Below are 19,225 nucleotides of genomic sequence, written 5' to 3'. Positions count from 1 at the left end.
GGATTTCTCATTAGGTTATTTATAAAAACATAAATTCTGGTGACTTTAAAACTGTTAAATTTGGTAAAATAAGACCGAAGTAGTGATACAATTCCTGGGATTCTTGCTCTGAATATTAGGAATCATGTTATTGTTCATTAATACAATATCTGACTAACGTTGCACCTAGTTTTAGATCACCACAGACATCAAATTAGAAAAGAGAAAACAATCTCGATGAGTCTCCATGCATGGCATGGGCAGATTATTATATTGATCGTGTTTTCTGTGTGTGAGAGTTCATTGAAAAATTAGAAATTCCACTTGATAAGGGGGGGGGGGGGGGGGGATGAAGAAGCACAGAGCATTTTCAATTTTTATTGACTTTTTTGGACAATTTCTTTTCCAGTGTCATCCATAACCGTTCACTTCAATGGTATTTGCATAATCTTTCATTCAATACTAGGAGGATAGAAACCAAGGTAGGCTGATGCTAGATGCTGAATTAGCAGCTGACAAGCTAAATCTGCACTCGAGCAAAGTAAACTAGTAATTGAGGAGGAGAGGTGGGGGGGGGGGGGGGGGGGGCGGGACTGTCCCGAGAGTTTGAGGAAACAATAGACATACCTTCCAGTTGTCCATTAAAAATGCACCTCAACATCATCTCTACCTGGTTTGTATCTTTCTAGTTGTAAGGCTGATTAAAAATAAAAAGGGCCGTTGCTATTTAACAGAGCAATCTGCATAGCAACTGGAAGACAAAAGGACTGGACACTGACCCAATACAGAGGATGAGTAACACAGGACATCACTAGACAGGTAGTTGGCACACGATGGTCTGCCGTTTTGATCACAAACACACAGTCATTTTATTTTGTAGAGTGACTTACTTTTGAATGTCAAAAAAAGAAAAGAAAAAAAAAGAAAAATGAAAAGAAAAAAAAAAATATATAGGTCCAACAGTTAGTGTGAGGTTGGATACGTTGGAGCTCTAGGCCTAGTGTTGCAAGAGGTTTAGTTCTGGCATGATCTCCAAGCATCTGGCAGTTTGAGTAGGTGCCATTCTGCACTGGCTAAAACCACCCCCCGCCCCCTTCCCTACCCTTCCTCCACTCCCACACCCCCTTTGAAAAGTTCACCAATTCATAAGGCTACAAGGTACATGCCACTACTTGACAGTATACACAGAAGCACAGTTACAAGCAAATGGAACGACGTGACGGAGGACAACCACTAGAGTGTGCTTGAGGGCTAATGACTGACAATTTTCACGCAGCTACATGAATAAGGCAGGAGAGGGGTGGGATACTGAAACAGCTGGCCTCGCTGGTCAGGCTTCATGTCTGAATAGGTCACCAGCAGCAATTCAATTGCTTCACCCCACCCTGCGAAGGCAACTAAGATAAGGGCAGCTCAAAAAAAAAAAAAAATTAAATTAAATTAAATTTTTAAAAAAAAAATTTAAAAATAAAATAAAAAGAACCTCATGTCTGGCCACCACTGAATTTGGTATAACAGTTCAAACCACAATGAAATGTCTTGTCTAATCAACATTTAAACATCGGTCTTTTACAGACTGTAGACTTCACCGTAACAATGGGTTGTTTTTTTTGTTTGTTTTTTTTAAGCATAAGACAGTATTTAATGCAGAAACAGAGCTCACAAGTCAATTACAGTATCTTAGAACACTTTTAGACTGAATCTGCGAGGCTAGACCGAGATAAGTAGACAGAAGGATGACAGTCTTAGAACTGAAGACTTTTAGGGTCAGCGGTCAGTCCAGGTCAAGAGGGGGTTGGGGAGAATAACGGGGTAGATTGTGTTGGTTAATTTCAGGCCCGTCTGTAGCAGCACGGCTTAGAAGCGCTTTGGTCCCCAGGGTGAGGCCTTGGTTGCCACTGGGGCTCCAAAGCTTGGGAAATCTTCAGAGCTGCTCATATCAGGGGCCTTAAGGGTAGGGAAAAAAAAAAAAATTAAGGAAAATGAGGATTTAAAAAGAAAAGGGCGTGACCACTTTGCAGATTTTTGACCTTGATATTAGAAGACCCTCACCTTCTCATTGGCAGTAGCCCAGGGAGCCTCCCTCACCACGAAGCCTTTGGATGGGCCACGCTGTTCGTCGGCGGCAGCAGCGCTACTGCCAGAAGGCCTCATATAAGCCATCTTTGCCTCATTTTCCACAACATCTGCCATCTGACACAAAACAAACTGTGTAAGTACCAATTAACTCACACAAAGCACTTTTTGTTTTGGACATTATCTGGAGAGGGAAGCTTACGTATTCCTCTTCCAGGTTGAGGAGATGGTCGATGGCTTCATCCACAAGCTCAGGGCGACCGGTGACTGTCACGAGGTTTGGGTCTGCAGCTCCACTCTGGGGAAACCTGAGATCAACCTGAAGAGTTTAAAAGAGAAGTTAAAGTTTGTAAGAATACAGAAAGTGCAGTATTTGGAATGACCTATTCCACTAATTACAATATCATTCATTTCTGTATGTGAGCACAGCTGTGACTGTGCTGTCTGGCAGGTTTAACCTTTTCCCTTCTGATAGTTTTTTTTGTGTGGGGGGGAGAGGATTTTCCCCCCCACACCTCTTTGTCTCTGTCATTATACACAGATTTGTAGAGCAGCTACCTACACCTTCTCGTTTCACCATCCTAACCTTAAACTCATCCATGATCTTGCGAATGCCCTTGCCACGGGCGCCAATGATGCGAGCATGGACCCTGCTGTCCAGGGTGATGTCCTCAGAGATCATCTCTTCCAGCTCATCCACGATGGCCTGAATGGCATCTCGTGCAGCTATGGCTTTGTGCTCATACCCTGTAATAGTAATCTGATCCTATGGAGACACAGCAGAATTAATTTAAAAAAAACAAAACAAAAACACCCTTATACCAAGCAACTGGCCCGATATCGAGCACCATTATCAGGAAGCCCATTTCGATTTAATACCATAAGCCATAGACATACCTGGTTTTCATCATTCTTCTCTGGGAACTGGATGTTAACATCATGCTCAGTGCGGATGTTTGTAATAATGGCACCCTTGCGGCCGATTATCTTGGGGTGATACTTGGGGTCCACAGTGATGGTCAGCTTGAAGCTCCTGAGTGCCTGCAGAGGGTTTGAGAAAAGGTGGCAAAATGTTGGGTTGGAATTTCATAAAGTCTGACAGCTGGCCATTTCCCACTACTACTCAACCTGATGTTTGCCTAAGATAAGACTAATTATTAAGCCCTTTGTTCACTTGAGGATTATGATAAGGGTGCCCTTTGAGCTAATCTGAAAAGATTAGTGCACCATTTGACTATAAATCGTCAACACAGAAATAAAGACACCATAGTTCAGCCTCAACACACATTAAGTGCCACAATTGATGCATTTTAGTAAGCAAATACTAACCCGATCCTCCTGCTCGGCCTGCAGCTCTTTGACGCGCTCCAAGAGGCCCTCTTTGGCGCGGTCGAGAAGACTGGCCAAGCCGGTGATGGCGATTTTATCAGACTGCTGCTCAGGAGCAGGCACTTGAATATTAACCTGGAGAGAGACAGTGATGCCAGATCAAATATCCAGTAAAACATCAAGGCTCCTTCATTCCTATAAAGACATCTGCAACACACCTCAAAATCCTCCATCATCTTGCGAATTCCACTTCCTTTCTGTCCAATGATGTAGCGATGAAGCTCAAAAGGCACTTCCACCTCAATAGTTACAGGAACCAGGGCCTAAAGAAGGAAGACAGTTAGCTGTAGTTCTTCAAAAAGTTGCTTTTTAACATTCCTGAGCTTGAATATGAAGTCCAACCTTCAGTGCTTCGATGGCAGCCTCGCACCGCTCTTTGCGTCCGGAAATTATAATCACATCGCACTTCTTGGGCGCGTTGGGATCAACTGGCTCCTTCACTTCACCGTCAGCTTCTCCATTCTCCTGGACAGGAGCCTCAGCAGGAGGTGCAGCTAAAAGAAAATCAGAGTATTCAAAAAAATAAATAAATGTACATGCCCAAATGCTTTTTGTTGGCTAAAAATATCAACCATCAGTTTCAAAACTAAGTACAATTATTTTATTTATTTATAAATAAAGTGTTACTTAAAAATAAATAAAAATATCAATGTTCTCATAATGAAAGTTATATTAAGACAGAAATTAAAGTAATAGACACACTGCAGGTCTTTACTATTTACCTTGTGGGTCCTCGCGTTCTGGGAACTTGATCTGCACGTTGTGATCTCTAGTGATCTGCTGGATCCGTGAGCCCTTAGGACCCATGATTGAACGGTGGAACTTCTGAGGAATTACACACTCCATAGTCACTTGAGCCTCCTGAAAAATAAAAAGAAGAAAAGCTTGTTACATTTCAAAGAGGAGAATAAACAGAAAGACTTCCCTTAACAAAACACTACTAACCAAGTCCTCCACAATCTCCTGCATGCGTTTTTTGGCAGCTTCCACACACTCTTTGGCTCCTTTAAGGGTAACTTTATCACTCTGAGAAGCTGTGCGGGGGAAGCTCACCATAACCCCACCATACTCATCAGCAAGGTCCCTAAGGACTTGGCCACGGCGGGCTACAAAGTAGCGATGATGCTTGGGGTCAACGTTCATAGTGTCCTCAACAACATTGTCCTGTAACACAAAAAATAAAAAATAAAATTAACCGAATTGTTGGTTCATTTCATCCAACTGTTGACAGAACTCATTTGAAATCTTACCAAACTCTTGATGAGTTCCTCCAGCTCTTTCTGTGCATCCCGTACTGCTTCCTCGGTGCCAACCACAGTGATGAGTTCCTGGTCTTTGTCCTCAGGGGTGGGAAAGATGATTCTGGCGCCGGTGCTGTCACGAACCTTACGGATGTTTCCACCACCTTTCCCAATAAGGAATTTGTGGTACTCTGGTTTTGCATGCAGCTCAACAGTGTGACTCTTTGTTTGCTAAGGAAAACAAAATGGATAAAATTAGGCTGACATTTATTACAAGTAGCTTTTAACTACATAAGGTCTTTGTTCAAGTCTTTTTCCAACTGAAATGCATGAACTCCCTGATAATGGGATAATAACTAACCAAATCAAACTTCAGAAACATTTTCTTAGCCATTTGCGAGCGACTAAAAGGATGACCGAAACAAATGCTCAGCATGTGCTAATACAAAAGGAGCTCTTTGCCTTTTTACCTTCTCATTCTCTTCACCCCACAACTTCAAAACAATGAGTTGAACAAAAGTTCAGCTTTAATTCAGACACATATTTACAAACCTTCTCCTCCGCCAAGGCAAGCAGCTGCTGCTTAGCTTTCTCCACCTCCTCTGCAGGGCCTCTGATGGTGACCTTATCAATCCCTGAGCCCTCTGTGGGAAAGTGAATGTGCACGCCGCCACACTCCTCCATGATGGATCGCACCAAACGTCCCTTCGACCCAATCAAGGAGTTGTGCAGCTTCGAGGGAATGGACACATCCACTTCTGAGATGTTCGCCTGGACAACATGACAATTTATTAAAGCAAACAAGACAAGATTTGAAAACAACCCTAGTTTAAATAAAAAAAAAATAAAAATAAAAATCCCCACACATGCTAAAATGAGTGCCTACCAGATCCTTCTGAATGGCCAAGATCCGAGTCCGTGCTGCTTCACAGTTTGCCTTCTTCCCAGTGATGACAATCATCTCTGAATTGCTGTTCTCAGCAGGCAGATCAATTTTGGTGTTCGTTTCCTCTCGAATCTACAAAGCAAAAAAATAAAGGAGGTGTCAAATCAAACTTAAAATAAATTAACACGCCGATTTAACGTGAATTCAGAATCGGAAAACGTGCAGTACCTTCTTGATGTTTGACCCTCCTTTTCCAATGATGTTTCTGTGGAACTGCTTGAAGATGGGGACTGAGACAGAATAGCTGTTCTCCACCTGACCAAAGGAATCACTGAAGGTTAACACTTAATGACACTTCAACGCTGCAATAAAATACAAATACACTAGCACAGCATTTTAAACTTCAAGTCAAACTGAGATTTACCATTTCAGCCACTATCTTGTTCATAAACTTTGAACATTTTTCTACTTCAGTTCTTGGGCCCCGAAGTTGAACAATGTCACTTTTCTGTGCTGGGTCAGGGAAGTTAATGATGACCTGGAACAAACATTTAGAGGTAAGGGAGTAAATTTTCCAAGGTTAAAGCAGAGGGAAGAAGAAGGGGAGAGAGAAAAAAAAAAAAAAGAAAAAAGAAAAGGGGGGACAACAAAACAAAACAGAGAAACAACCACAATGATGATTTACAGCTCACCTCTGGGAATTTGTCCCGCACTTCCTTAATCTTCTCCCCTTTTTGGCCAATGATGGCCCTGTGAAAACGTTGTTCGATGATCAAGTCCTTTGTACGCTCGTTCTCCTACATGAAACCATGCAATTAGAGACATAACAGGAAATCATTTGCAGAATTTTGCCTCTAAACTGAAGCTTGAACTAACCATGCGTGACGCAAGCTCTAGCAGCTCCTTCTTGGCTTCCTGCACACCCTGGGGATCCCCCTCAATGCGGATCAGGTTGCTCTTTTCATTATCAGGGGGGATGCGGACAGTCACCTTGTGCACCTCTTTGATCCGGTTGACTAAATTAATAAGTAAATGCATTGTTTCAGAAAAACATTCCTTGTTGTTGTTGTTGCAGCATCTGACAGCAATATACTCACTATTAACACCTCCTTTTCCAATCAGGTGACGGTGGAATTTGGGATCCACACTAATCTCTGCGTAGTCCATTCGGCTTACCTATCAAAACAACAAAAATCATGAGGAGCTTGTTGTCTAGCACTTAAGGTTTGCTCATTCTCACTTGATACGACTTCAAATTTAAACATTTAAAAATGTTCAACTTTACAGCAGGAATAAACACATTTACAGCCTTTTACAAAAATTTACAACACAAGTGTATAAATTTCGCTGAAGCTTACAGTTTTCATTACCGTGTGCAAGGCCACAGGGAGGTGACAGGCTTCCCTATCAGCCAATTTCAGGGAGAAACATAGCCTGACAAATTTCTGTGTGACTAAAGATTCAACACACTTACCAAATCTGTAACCATGGCTTCAATCTGGCCTTGCACCATTTGCACATCTTTGATAGGACCCTCCAGGGTGATCTTGTCTTCTCCCTCAGTGAACTCAATGTGCACCTTCATTCAAAATACATGAGACAGAAGTCAAAAGCAGGTTTAAAAAAAAATTAAACAAGTACTTTATTTAAGAGCATTTAACACACCTTGGGCATTTGTTGAGTGATCTTTGCCAAGTTCTGGCCCTTCTTCCCAATAATGAAACGATGAAGCCAAGAAGGAGCTGAGACCGAGGAAACAGTGTAACTGTTTGCCTGTAGAAGGAAAAATGCTGTCGTTACTCCTCAATTCTCATATGTTTAAATAACTCTTAACATTACCAGTCTTCACATGGTAAATGTACCTTGGCATAAACTTCAGTGAGAGCCTGACCCAGACGGTCGGGCTCTCCACGAAGGATGACAGTTTCTGAGCTGCTGTCAGAAGGTGGGATCTCAACTGAGACGCCAGTTCTATCCAGAATCTCCTGCAGGGTGTTTCCCTTGGGGCCGATCACATATTTGTGCTGAGACTTCTTCACCTCCACAGCAATAGTGGTGGTGTTCTTTTTCTACAAGACAGACAAGAAGGTGAGGGACTTTGCACAAAGTAAATATTTTCATTTTTTGTTCCATTTATCTGGACAAAGGAACACAATGTGCAGGGCAGGACGATTACTGGTGTCAATCTAGATGATAAACACCAATACCAGCTATAGAAAAATATGAAAATCTGACTGTTGCTGCAGTCTGGACACAATTTCTCAGTGCTTATTTGCATACCTTGTCTTCATAAACCTTTTTGATCTTAGTCACAGCAAGGGCCACCTGCTCCTTTTCCCCAGTGATGACGATCTCAGTCTTATTCACACTCTGAGGGGGGACATTGATGCGGGCACCAGTCTCTTGCATCATCTCGCCCACTAGCTTATTGTAGGCACCGGTGATGAATGGGTGGTACGCTTTTTCAATGTTCACCCTCTCCACAGCACGCTTGTCCTAAAAAGAGGAAAATTGCTAATGTATCAGATTTGGAAGAGCTATACAACAAACTTTGAACAAATTATATACAGATATCCTTAAAAAGGTGTTGGCGTGAGGTGGTAAATTACCTGCTCAGCAGAGATCAACAGGATCTCATGCTTTGCCTTCTCCAGCCCCTCCTTGGTACCAGAGATCTTGATCTGGTTGCTGAGGTCGTCAGGTCGTGGGATCTGGATTTTGGTGGCAGTCTTGAGCTCCAGCTCCTGAAGCTTCTCCCCGTTTTTGCCAATGACAAAACGATGGTGCTCCTTGGGGATGCCAACACTAGCTGAAGCCTGTTGGTTTAGATTAGAAGGCAAATTTGGTACCACAGTCTGCAACTTATCATTTAAGAAAACCAATAAAGGCAAATCTCTTAACCTGAGTCTGCAGTCGGGACACAATCTCCTTACGGGCCTTCATCACGGCATCCAACTTTCCAGACACCATGATGGAGAGACCCTGATCTTTTGCTAAGGAGAGTTCCAGGTGCGCTCCGGTCTTATGCATGATGTCTACGCAAACCTTTGCTTGGTCTCCTTCCCCAAACTGGTTGATGTCCTTGTACTTGCGCTCCTCCAACGGCACATGGAAAACCTAGGAAAACATAGTTCATGTAAAAAAAAAATTAAAAAAAAAATAAAAAAATCTGTGACAAACAGGATTAGCTTGACACAAAGAAAACCTAAAATGTGAGGCAAACAAATGCGTTCAAATAGAACACCACCAGCTCGGGTAATCCTCACCAAGATCTGTAACCAAAATACACAAAAATGTTCCTTCTACTAAAACCCTTCTCATTCTCAAATATAAATGTTTTTCCTTCCGTTTTATATCATACTGAAAACATGCCAATGAATTAAACATTTTATTTAAAAAGGAAAGATAATGATCCATTAATTCACTAGTCACACCCACCCCCCACCCTAAAGTAGACATCTGATTTATTTAAACACTGCAGTAATCAGCACCAAAAAATTTAGACATGGAAACTAATGATTCATCTTTTCTTTGTGTACAACACCCGTCAACCATCGGGTCAACACAGCTAGCTGCCCACACTGACGGAAGCGGGCGACAGCAACCCACTTTTGGACGGCAAGTTATGAAACAGGCAAGTGGGAAGTAAGACTGATGATGTCCCTATCAACCAGCGGAGTGCTTAGACTGCTGAAAGCTTAGAAGAAGAGTAAATAACATGACTAACAACACAGGCTCACGTTAACCTGCACAGGGAAAAAAAATTAAATAAATAAATCTGCAGTGCTAGCATTACTAACGTTAGCCTAACAGATGTATAACAAATGCATTGTTATTTAGGGAGCCAAGTGGCACATGCTTCTGCACTATTTAAATCAAGGCCGTACATCAAACAACACTGACTGTTCTGAATGGTCTTTAAACACAGCATTTGTGTAAACAGCATTATACCTCATCTATTAGATAAGGCTCAAGCTCTCTCCTCCCCAAGTTTAATCAATTAAGTCATTTTCCAGAAGAATCTGGAAAGAACAAGAAAAAAAAAAATTTGACCCTCCGATGCTTTTTAAAGCTTTGAGTCAGTTTTTCTCCTGACTTGCTTACAGAAGCCTAATTTCCACAGATAACCGTTTGAGTCACACAAATCTCCTGCTATTTATGGGTAATCATTTCTTTAATTGATTCTAAATGACTGATAAGGCTTCCTGTGTCACTGTAGCTGTATGTGTCTGTGCTATGGTTGTTTATTTCACCATGTTTACTGCTGCGTGTCGCAGAGCATGCCGTCTTCGTACCAACCACTAGTGTCACAGAACATACAGAGACAGTTATTACACGACGAGGAGGAAAACCCTTCTTAAAGGTTCGTCTTTTTACAACATCCAGTGTCGCCCTGTACACAGAAACAGCTGCCATGCCCAGTGGAGAAGAATCCATCATCAGCAGGAAACAGACATTTTAGCTTTGACATACACAACTACAATCCACTTACATGGAAGGATCATATTTGTCATTTGATTATTTAAGTCTCCTATTGCTACACATATCTCTAAATATATAATGCATGTAGTAAACTCTTAATTAATGTCTTTGTCATTTACTTTCAAATCATATAATTAAGATCCTGTGGCAGACTCTTTTTTTTTTTTTTTTTTTTTTTAAAAGTTCTATAACTGCATTACTATTTCAAAGGAGAAGTTGTACCTGGGTGATAATCGAAGACTTGAGAGGACGGATCTTTGATGCCCAGGCGCTGGAAGTTTCCTGGGTCCCCTCAGGTTGGGCCGCCTTCTCGGGGAGAGGTGGGAAGGCTTCCTTGTAGGTAGGAAGGGCTTCCTCATCCTCTCCAGCACTGGGTCCTGCCACAGCAGCTGTGCACATAGGAAAGACATACACCATGAAGCCACTTGTGGCTCGGCTTGCATTTTACAGGCCATAGAGTCTTATGTCCAAATACTCACCACCACCCTGCTCTGGCAAAAGCCCACTGCGGTGCGCATTGAAGGTTTCCTGCGTAAGTACAGCGACTGAGCTCATGGTCGAAATCCCACGTTAACACGGAGTCCGAGTGTGCCACTAAAAGAAGAGCTTACGTCATCTTCACAAGCTTAGTAACAGTACACATAGCAAGAAAATACATATACAAGTCTCAAAGGAGACGTAGTCTGCTCATTTTGAGCTTTTTCTCAAATTCACCTCGTTCATACAAGAGATGTCGTCGGATTTCTTTCTGATTTGTAGAAATTAAGGATGGACAGAGCTGATGCTCGAAATGGAGGTCGCTCAGTTCTCTGTCGTTCTGTTTTTACTTCGTCCTGTGTCAACCGTAGCAGCTAGAATAACCTGCTACAATAACTTTTCTGTGTGCTGAAGTTTGTTTGTTTCCTTTACTCTAGTTCAAAACTGACTGAGTTAGCTGAAAAGCTTCGACGAGTCAGCTTCTCTCTCCCTCATTCACATTCAGTCATGTTTCATCAGACAAACATTACATAAAAGATTAGTAATCAAGGATGTTTGTTCAGTGTTAAACTTGCACTGCACTTATAACAGCACCATGAGCGTAAATGTGTGAGGTGAACTGGCAGTCTGCAGCCTTATGACTCACACTGAGCTGAAAGGAGACTAGAGCAAATAATTTAGGTGAATGAAGCCAGTTGAATTTTATTTTTCCATGGCTTTTATCTTCAGCCTGTTTTCATTTATTGTATCAATAATTACCAATTCAGCACATTTTTATTCTGATGCATTTTTTTTCTTTTTTAAATGAATCCCTGTTTCTTTCTCCCAATGATAAATACAACTTATTAATATAACCCTCCTAACCGCAGACACCCAAAGCTAGAATACTGGTATTGTATTGGAAAACATTATACTGGTGCATGCTCGTTACAACACTTCACTATAAGTCTCTGGGTTTTAACTTTTTGGATTGAACCAGTTAGTTAGCCCTGTGTATGTAATTTGCATAACAGCAGTGACAGTGATAGCTATAATGCACTCTTTGTTTAACCAAGAAACTGAGTTTTGCATGCACTCACAGGCAATTTTAGCAAGGCCCTTGTTTCAAGTGGTGAAAGTGTCACAAGCACAGTTTAATGTGCTAAACAAGCTTATCACACACACGGACTTTGGGATGTTCACCTTTATCTAATCTACATTTATCAGAGAAAGCCATGTGCGACAGAATAGTCACTCATCACATTCACACGTCAGCACTTTGCTAATGTATGCCGAGTCTAAGTGGGGAGTAACTGAAGAGATTACGTCCTAGCAGAGCGGTGGTGTGGGCGGGGCTGCAGCTACAGCACATTTTGTTTTTCCAACAGGAACTCTGTTCAACCATCTTCTCCAGTTCTATTCTAAGAAATGTAGCCAAGTGACAAGGCTGCAAGGTTAAGAGGATTTTACCCCACTGACCCCTCTGCATGTCCACGCTGGATAGGATTAAAGCAAAAATCCGCCAACATAAAGCTCAGCAGCCCCGTCTAGGATCTTTGAACCAATAATTCTTTCCAAGAAAGAAACCACAAGGCCAATCCGCTTATCTATAACAGTTATTTTAAAAAAACAAAATGAAATTAACTGATCTTGTTGACGTTTCGGCTTTCTGAATTATAAACGAAGTTGATGATAGAGTTCCATTAAAAACAACAACTGCACTCTGTGTTCCAACTACAGGTCAGTTCGGTTTAACCATCAATGATGAAACTTGATATCAGCCAAAGCCATCACCTCGTTCTTCTTGTTTTGTAGACAAACATCAATTCTAGCCAAAGCACAGGAATGCAAGTTGCTTCAGTGAGGAGTTTCCCCTCCCAAGCGTGACTGAAATTCATCTGAAAGCATAAAGACTACATCCTGACTTTGTTTTGTCATCGATCTGTAAATTGTGGGAAATTTGCTTCCATGTGGCTGTGTGTTTAGCTGCTCTATGAACACCCTTGCAGTGGGGCCTCCTCCTTGTCAGACTGCATAAACTTCTTGTGCCCACTGCTCATTAGCGGCACTATAAATTAAATCTCTTTACGGTTACAACTGATCATTCTTGGCCTGGAAACTTATTTTAAGTGAAGCTGTCAGGTAACTTTGAAGTGTTTCACTGCAAAAAAATTTAAAGCACCAGTGATCCAAATCCAAAGTTATCCATGAGGGGAAGGAAGAAAAAGAAGAAGAAAAAAAAACTGTAACGATCATCTGTAACGAGCGTAGGCGGTCAGTCTGCTGTTTACTTTGATTGTCAATATGATGGGTGTCCATGTCTATTTACTCTGGGTGAGGCTGTAAAACTTTGTGAAAAGAGTCTGATGATAAGGATACTGAGGTGAGTTATTTAGGAGATCCTAACTAAACAGCCAAAATTGTTGGACCTGGACTCTTACCGAATAAACTCCTATAATGTGAGAATGTGATCAAACCGTTTATCAGAGGGAGAGTGATTTTTAAGGACTCATGCTAGCTGCCATAATGTTAACTTAAAACCAGCTACTGTTTAGCAGTCTCATTATCAGCCAAACGGAGATGAGAGGATCGTATATCTAATCTGATAACTAGTAATTACGACGACATTATGAATAAATAAGCATATTTTTGCACATTTGTGTTAGAACCCTGACACAGTTCAGGAGATGGGGCTTGAAGTGAGGAGGTTAAGGAAATGCGGGAGGACAGATACAAAATACATGTACAAAACTTAAAGGCTTATTATGGTTTGAAAAATGTATTTGCGATTGTTAAATTAAACTAGTTGTACCATGTATGTGGCAGCTGTTTATACACAAGTGATTAGGTAGAACAGCACTACTGTATTAAAAATGGAGGCAAAACCTGGCTGCTTCCACAAACCAGGGCCTGCGCCGATGCATTTTTAATGCATTAATTCTAAGTTCATGACAATGTATCATTTTGTTGGAGGCCATAATTACTCACTAATCAGTGAATATTTGAGTAAAACTGTCTAAATAACTTAAAGAAAAAAAAAAAGAAGAAGACGACTTAATGTTATGTTGGCAAAAGTAAGTGCCAATATAAAAACTGTACAAACTTACCAGCTAAATGGTCAGTTACCAGATAATCCGTCCTGTAAAGATGAAAGCTCCCGTCAGCCTGCCAGCTTTTGCCTAGAAAGCAGAAAAAGAAAAAAAAACAACTGTTAAAAAAAAAAATCTGGGACCTCAGTTTAAATCCACAAAGAAAACCATGTTTTCAGATAAATGTCTGTGTATGAGTCTTACACCATGACCTGCATTTAAAATGTAGATCATTAAATTGCACAGTAATAGTGGATACTGATTACAAACAGAGCCAATATAAGGAAAAAGAAAAAACATACTCATGCTTCACAGACATATCCACTCGTCAGGCCTAATTGCACATTTTGTTATAGTTGTGGTTCTGATGAGCCCGGTAAGATAAACACTGCCAACTCATGGCTGAAACCAAATGGTAAATTAAGAAATGTTCAGATAAAGCAGATGCCAAGAAATGCATTAGTGAACAGCAGTAAAGCATAGCTGCCGCTGGAGCTCGCTCTCCTCAACAAGCATCTGGCTTTCATAATCAGGACGCTGCCTTGTCGTACAAAAAGGACAGAGCTGGCAAGTGATGAAGCTGCTGTGTGTGAGCCAGGTAACCAGGCTATCACGCTCTCATGCAAGAGCCTGTAAAAGCACACAGTGAACAATTCGCATTAAATGTCCTTATTGACATGGCTGTGCTGAGGTCTCAGAAACACTTGGGATTCATTTCGCTAGTTTGATGTCACAGATTTCCTCACTTGCTCAACAACCCTTGGAAACAGTCAAATTTTCCACTGAGGTGTGGACAGACTCCCATAGGACGAATGTTATTAACTCAACGAGTGTTGTTTGGGAAGAGGTGTACGATCTGCCAGGCACTTTCTTTGGAAAGCCCAATATTATAAGAAGACGCACTAAAAAGTAGGTTTCTAGCTCCATTTGTTAGCGTTGGCAGAAGTGACAACATGTGGCCTGTTCTCATTAATATTATTAAAGCGACTAGTGATAGAATGGCCGTGTACAGCTGCTGTTAATAAAGCTTAGCACTTGTGTTTTTATTTGGAAGACAAATCACAAGCCCAAAACAGTTTCTAATAAAGAGTCCCCCCAAAAAACGCCTGTACATTTATCTAATTGACCATTCACGTGCTGGTGTTACAGGGTGCAGAGGTTTGGCTGCTCATAGAAAAACCATAAGGAAGAGGAAAAAGGAACCGCATTGGCAAGAAGACCTGAGATTTCTTTGTGTGAAGAAACAATAAGGTGGAACTGAAAAGGAATACACTTCTCTGAAAGCAACACCAGCATAAGGCGGTCAGGGCGGAGGAAAACTTTGGCTGACTTGTTGCAAAGCAAATGGGACGACATGTCAGAGGACGGCATCTCAGTGGGTGGGAGTACCAAGCAATAAGGATGAAATTACAAATGCAAGTGAGCCTACCAATGATGTCTTGATGCATGCTCAAACTAATCAGACCCAATCCAACATGGGTATTTGAGGAACGTCTTCAAAATGTCTCAGCTTCTATCTGATCAGTTTATAAACTAAACCAGTGTCAGGAGTATTTCCAAGAGCCTGAAAGCATAGTCTGGACACTATGCAAACGAAAGATACTTTTGTCTGCTTCCTTTTTTCCACAAAGGATCGCCCCAGCAGATAGCTCCACATGGTTGATTTGGCAGAGTTCTTATGTAAACAGGGTAAGTTACATTTGTAGTCGCCGTTTATTAATTAACATAAATTGGAAGTCTGATTGCTTCAGATGCCATAATTTACAATATCATTTACAAAATGTTCAGTTTCAGTATGATCCGAAATTATCCACAGTAAAGTCAACAGGCATTTACAAATGCCACACAGAAAGGACTTGTTTTTCTATAGGCTTCTACACAGCCATAAAGTGGTTGTTAGAAATAACAAATGTTTAAGGCATGCTCATGATATCGTCACTTTGTGTATCAGGACACCACTATTATCTTTTTTAAATCATCTGCTGGAGGTAAGCAGGTATAGGACCAGTCTATATGCAATACGGAGAGCACTCCAGAATAGCAACATTATTCAGGAAACCCTTTTCTTTGAACAAATTTTCCTTGGAAAAGAAAGAACTGGCCTGATATGATACTTGCCCTTGAAAGGCCAGAGGCCTTTTGATTAGCAGTTTGGTTCAACAAATAGCTGCCACAGCACTAAAGCGCAAGTGTGTTTTGGCACAACTTTGGCAATTCCAGAGTAAAAAGTCTGCTCAAAAAAAGAAAAGGAAAGAAAAGGGGGGTCCAGAAACAGGATCGTGACCCAGACGGAGGCCACATATTTACAGTGCTAAGCAATGAGATTCTTTTTATACTTGAAGTTGTCCTGGAGCCGTCACCTCTTCACATGTAACCACAGTATACATCCGTTGCTTGAAATGAAACATGCAAATTCCTCAACTGTCAGGACAAATTACTTTGCCTTCTCCTCCGAGATATCAGCAAATTCTTTCATTTTTTTTTTTTTTACTACACACTATAACACAGTCAATATTAAAACCATACAAGTGAACCGCTTCTTCCAGCAGAGCCTGTGCAATTTAATAATGTTTATTAATGCAATTATACAAGATAAAGAATTTAAGAGGTTGTTTTTTTCTTTTAAAAAAACAAAACAAAACAAAAAACACAACAACAAGGAAAGAAAAAATGTGTAGCCTAAAACCAAAATAAGAGTGTAAGTGGAGAGCATTCACCAGAGAGACCCCAGAACATTAAATAAACATGCCACGGGTACAGCTGTAGCAACCATTAATTAGACTTATTACTAGTTTAAACCAGTGTAATGCAGCTAAATGACATTTTACGTTACGTATTGGAGACAACTTGTACTAACGAACTGCTAACAAGTTCAGAGTGCCTGGCTCGCCTTTGCTAGTTAAACTCCCATTAGCTTCAGCATGACAACCTTCGAGCCTTTATGACATTATACCCCAATCCCAGATTAAGGATTTAAGAGGCTGGTTAGTGTGACTGCCAGCTAACACGATATCAAGTTAACCAAAAGCTGACAGCTGCCAACGACACATTTTAGTTAATGCTAGCTGCCGTCATTTGGCTAACATTGGTCAACCATTAAAAAAAATGTAAGAGATCGAGACAAACTAACACTGTCCCTACTGTCGGGGTTACTGTAAATATATGGGTCTCCTATCTGAGGTGGGATATTCACCGGGATAATCAGTGAGTCACGGATTACTGAATCCAAACCCTTAGCCGGTTAGCAAACTTGCTAAAAACTTTGAATGCGGCGTGTGACACGTAGCCCCTCAGCTAATGGTGAAGTTAGCTCAACGAGACCCACACACAACTTCAGGCTGTGCCTCAAAACAGCTAACAGCATTAAGATGGCAGCGAATCAACAACTAAAACAGTACCGTAATTCTGAACACATTCTCAACCCGATGTGTTGTCGTTTTTATATGTTTTAGCCAACACTGCTGAGCTCGTTAAAACTAGTTGAACTGAGAGCCTTTAGCTAGCGTGCTAATGTTAGCTTCGAATACAGTTGGTTCTTCTAGCTGGCTAAGTCCACGTAGGCATACAGCTGAGCACGGGAGAAATGACACGGAGTCAGGCCAGAGCACGCTATAACGATCTGGGTTCATGGGAAAACTGTCCGCTTTTAACGAGCACAGCTATGGCATAAAAAACTGAAGTCATGTGTAAAGAGGATATAGTCACGTTCAGGAGGAAACTAAAAAGTACTTACTTATTTTTATGTTCTCGTCTGCCCTGAAGGTGCAGAAGCTGAGATGAAATTCCACTGGCGAGAAGGTGGGATGGAAGCCGGACGGATATATACCAGAACCGCCCACCAATCACGTCCTCCAACGTCACTCCAGAGAGTCTGGTTACAAATAACTTCTTCTCATCTCCAGCAGTATAAGTTCTGAACTTTGATCACACTGAGCAAGAAAATCATGTGATAAAAAACGGGATTAAAGTTGTCCTCTCTTCTAAACAGTTCAAAGTCCCGCTAAAGTAAAATATAAATTAATAAAATGAAATAACAACTACAAATTCATTTGTTATTATCAATATCACATTTAAATATGAAATAAACAGGGCTTTTAAGTAAGTGATCAGTATAACATTTAACTCATAAGTGTTTCTTACATATAAAATAATTGGGGACCTACCAAAGAGGTTTTGACCTTCCCCAAAGGAAAATTGCCATAACTCATTAATATTAATTCACTCAAACATAAAATACACACGTTTTTCGAAGTCTTCTTTATCTCAGGTAGCACAGAGTGGTCCCTTATCTATAGGCTACACCATGTACCCCATTCATGCTTCTACACATAGGGGCCCATTCTCAAAGTGCTATGTGAATCCTGCCTAATTAAGTGCAAGTCTTTGTTATCATTTTTAATTACATTGTTATTACATTTTGTATATATAATCAGCAACAATGATATACAATCATATATTATAATAATATAATAAATAAGAAGGGAGACACACCAAGAAGGTCCTGGATTCTAATCTTCAGGCCTTTATGTGAAGTTTCCCTGTTCTGCATGAACCTGCATGGATTCTCTTTGGGCACTCTGGTTTCTTCCCACCATCCAAAGACATGCGTAGGTCAACTAACAATTCCAAATATGCGATATAGTTCAATTGTGCAGAAAAAAAATGCATATCAGTTTTTCCATCCATTTTAATTGCAAAGTTGTAACAAAGTAAATGTAAATCACCAGTGTGTGAATGTGAATGGGTGGATGACTGAATATGTAAAGCGCTTTGGAGTCCTTAGGGACTAGTAAAGCACTATACAAATACAGGCCATTTACCATTTCCAAAAGTAGAATGGGAAGCTGAGTTTTCAGCTGTCAGGCCCCTCCTCTGCAGAGCCAGCTCCCAGTTTGGATTCAGGAGACAGACAGCATTTTTATTTTTAAGATTAAGCTCAAACCTTTCCTGTTTGATAAAGATTAGTTAGTGCTAGATTATCTGTGTAGGTTCTCAGTCACCCAGGTCATCTCTTAAGATTAGGGCTTAAAAAGGTGACCCTGAACCATCCCTCAGTTATGCTGCTATAAAGACTCAGCTACTGGGGGACTTCTTATACACTAAGCCTACCTTCTCCACTTCCCTCTTTACATTCCTCCTCCTCCTCCTTCTTTTTTTAAACTTTGTCTTTTTTCCTTCATACAATCCCAAAAACAACTCATATGTAATCATCTGAGTTTTTGTTTTTCTCTCAGATATTATAGGCTCTTGGCCCTACTAAAGCGCCGTGAGATGGCTGTTGTTCAAATGAAATAAATATTAGGCATAAATGAAGGAAATTTCTGCAATTTAAAGAAAAAAAACAAACAAACAAAAAAGTAACTGGTGAGAGTTTAATGCATTTTTATTATTATTTTAAATTTTGTGGTTATGATTCTAACCACAGCAGCACGGTAGCACGGTGGTAGCACAGTTGCCTCACAGCAAGAAGGTCCTGAGTTCAGTTCCACCATCAGTGTGGAGTTTGTTCTCCTCGTGTTTGTGTGGGTTCTCCCCGGGTACTCCGGCTTCCTCCTACAGTCCAAAGACATGCAGCTGGTGGGGATAGTTTAATTGATTCATAGGTGTGAATGTCAGAGTGAATGGTT

At 40.9% G+C, this 19,225-nt stretch overlaps 1 protein-coding gene and 1 long non-coding RNA gene across 2 annotated transcripts; one reads left to right on the top strand and one right to left on the bottom strand.

Annotated features, from left to right (window-relative positions):
* Positions 1-343: 343 nt before the first annotated feature.
* On the bottom strand, positions 344-17,435 carry hdlbpa (high density lipoprotein binding protein a). Its single transcript, XM_026159983.2, has 28 exons — positions 17,332-17,435; positions 13,617-13,688; positions 10,533-10,647; positions 10,276-10,442; positions 8,473-8,688; positions 8,181-8,387; positions 7,852-8,067; positions 7,434-7,640; positions 7,237-7,344; positions 7,046-7,150; positions 6,669-6,747; positions 6,448-6,587; positions 6,264-6,368; positions 5,996-6,109; positions 5,800-5,886; positions 5,572-5,703; positions 5,238-5,456; positions 4,695-4,916; positions 4,390-4,608; positions 4,167-4,305; positions 3,787-3,938; positions 3,603-3,707; positions 3,385-3,519; positions 2,953-3,096; positions 2,642-2,821; positions 2,258-2,374; positions 2,032-2,172; positions 344-1,926 (listed from the first exon to the last, which is right to left on the bottom strand). The coding sequence occupies exons 3-28, from the start codon at positions 10,606-10,608 to the stop codon at positions 1,837-1,839; spliced, it is 3,822 nt and encodes a 1,273-aa protein (XP_026015768.1). The 5' UTR covers positions 10,609-10,647; positions 13,617-13,688; positions 17,332-17,435; the 3' UTR covers positions 344-1,836.
* On the top strand, positions 16,867-17,642 carry LOC145424223 (uncharacterized). The gene is made up of 2 exons (XR_013905243.1): positions 16,867-16,992; positions 17,361-17,642. It is a non-coding gene; the product is annotated as an uncharacterized LOC145424223 (long non-coding RNA).
* The last annotated feature ends 1,583 nt before the right edge of the window (positions 17,643-19,225 follow it).

Source organism: Astatotilapia calliptera, chromosome 23, assembly GCF_964374335.1.
Source record: "Astatotilapia calliptera chromosome 23, fAstCal68.1, whole genome shotgun sequence".
NCBI classification, from domain to species: domain Eukaryota; kingdom Metazoa; phylum Chordata; class Actinopteri; order Cichliformes; family Cichlidae; genus Astatotilapia; species Astatotilapia calliptera.
Note: the sequence above shows the minus strand (reverse complement) of the source record. Positions and strands in the feature narration are given on the sequence as shown.

Coding starts and splice junctions, on each gene's coding strand:
- hdlbpa (XM_026159983.2), bottom strand. CDS start 10,608: ATGAGCTCAGTCGCTGTACTTACGCAGGAAACCTTCAATGCGCACCGC. Junction 7,345..7,433: donor TCACTGAAGTTTATGCCAAG/GTACATTTACCA, acceptor TTCCTTCTACAG/GCAAACAGTTACACTGTTTC. Junction 3,097..3,384: donor AGGCCGAGCAGGAGGATCGG/GTTAGTATTTGC, acceptor AACCCTCTGCAG/GCACTCAGGAGCTTCAAGCT.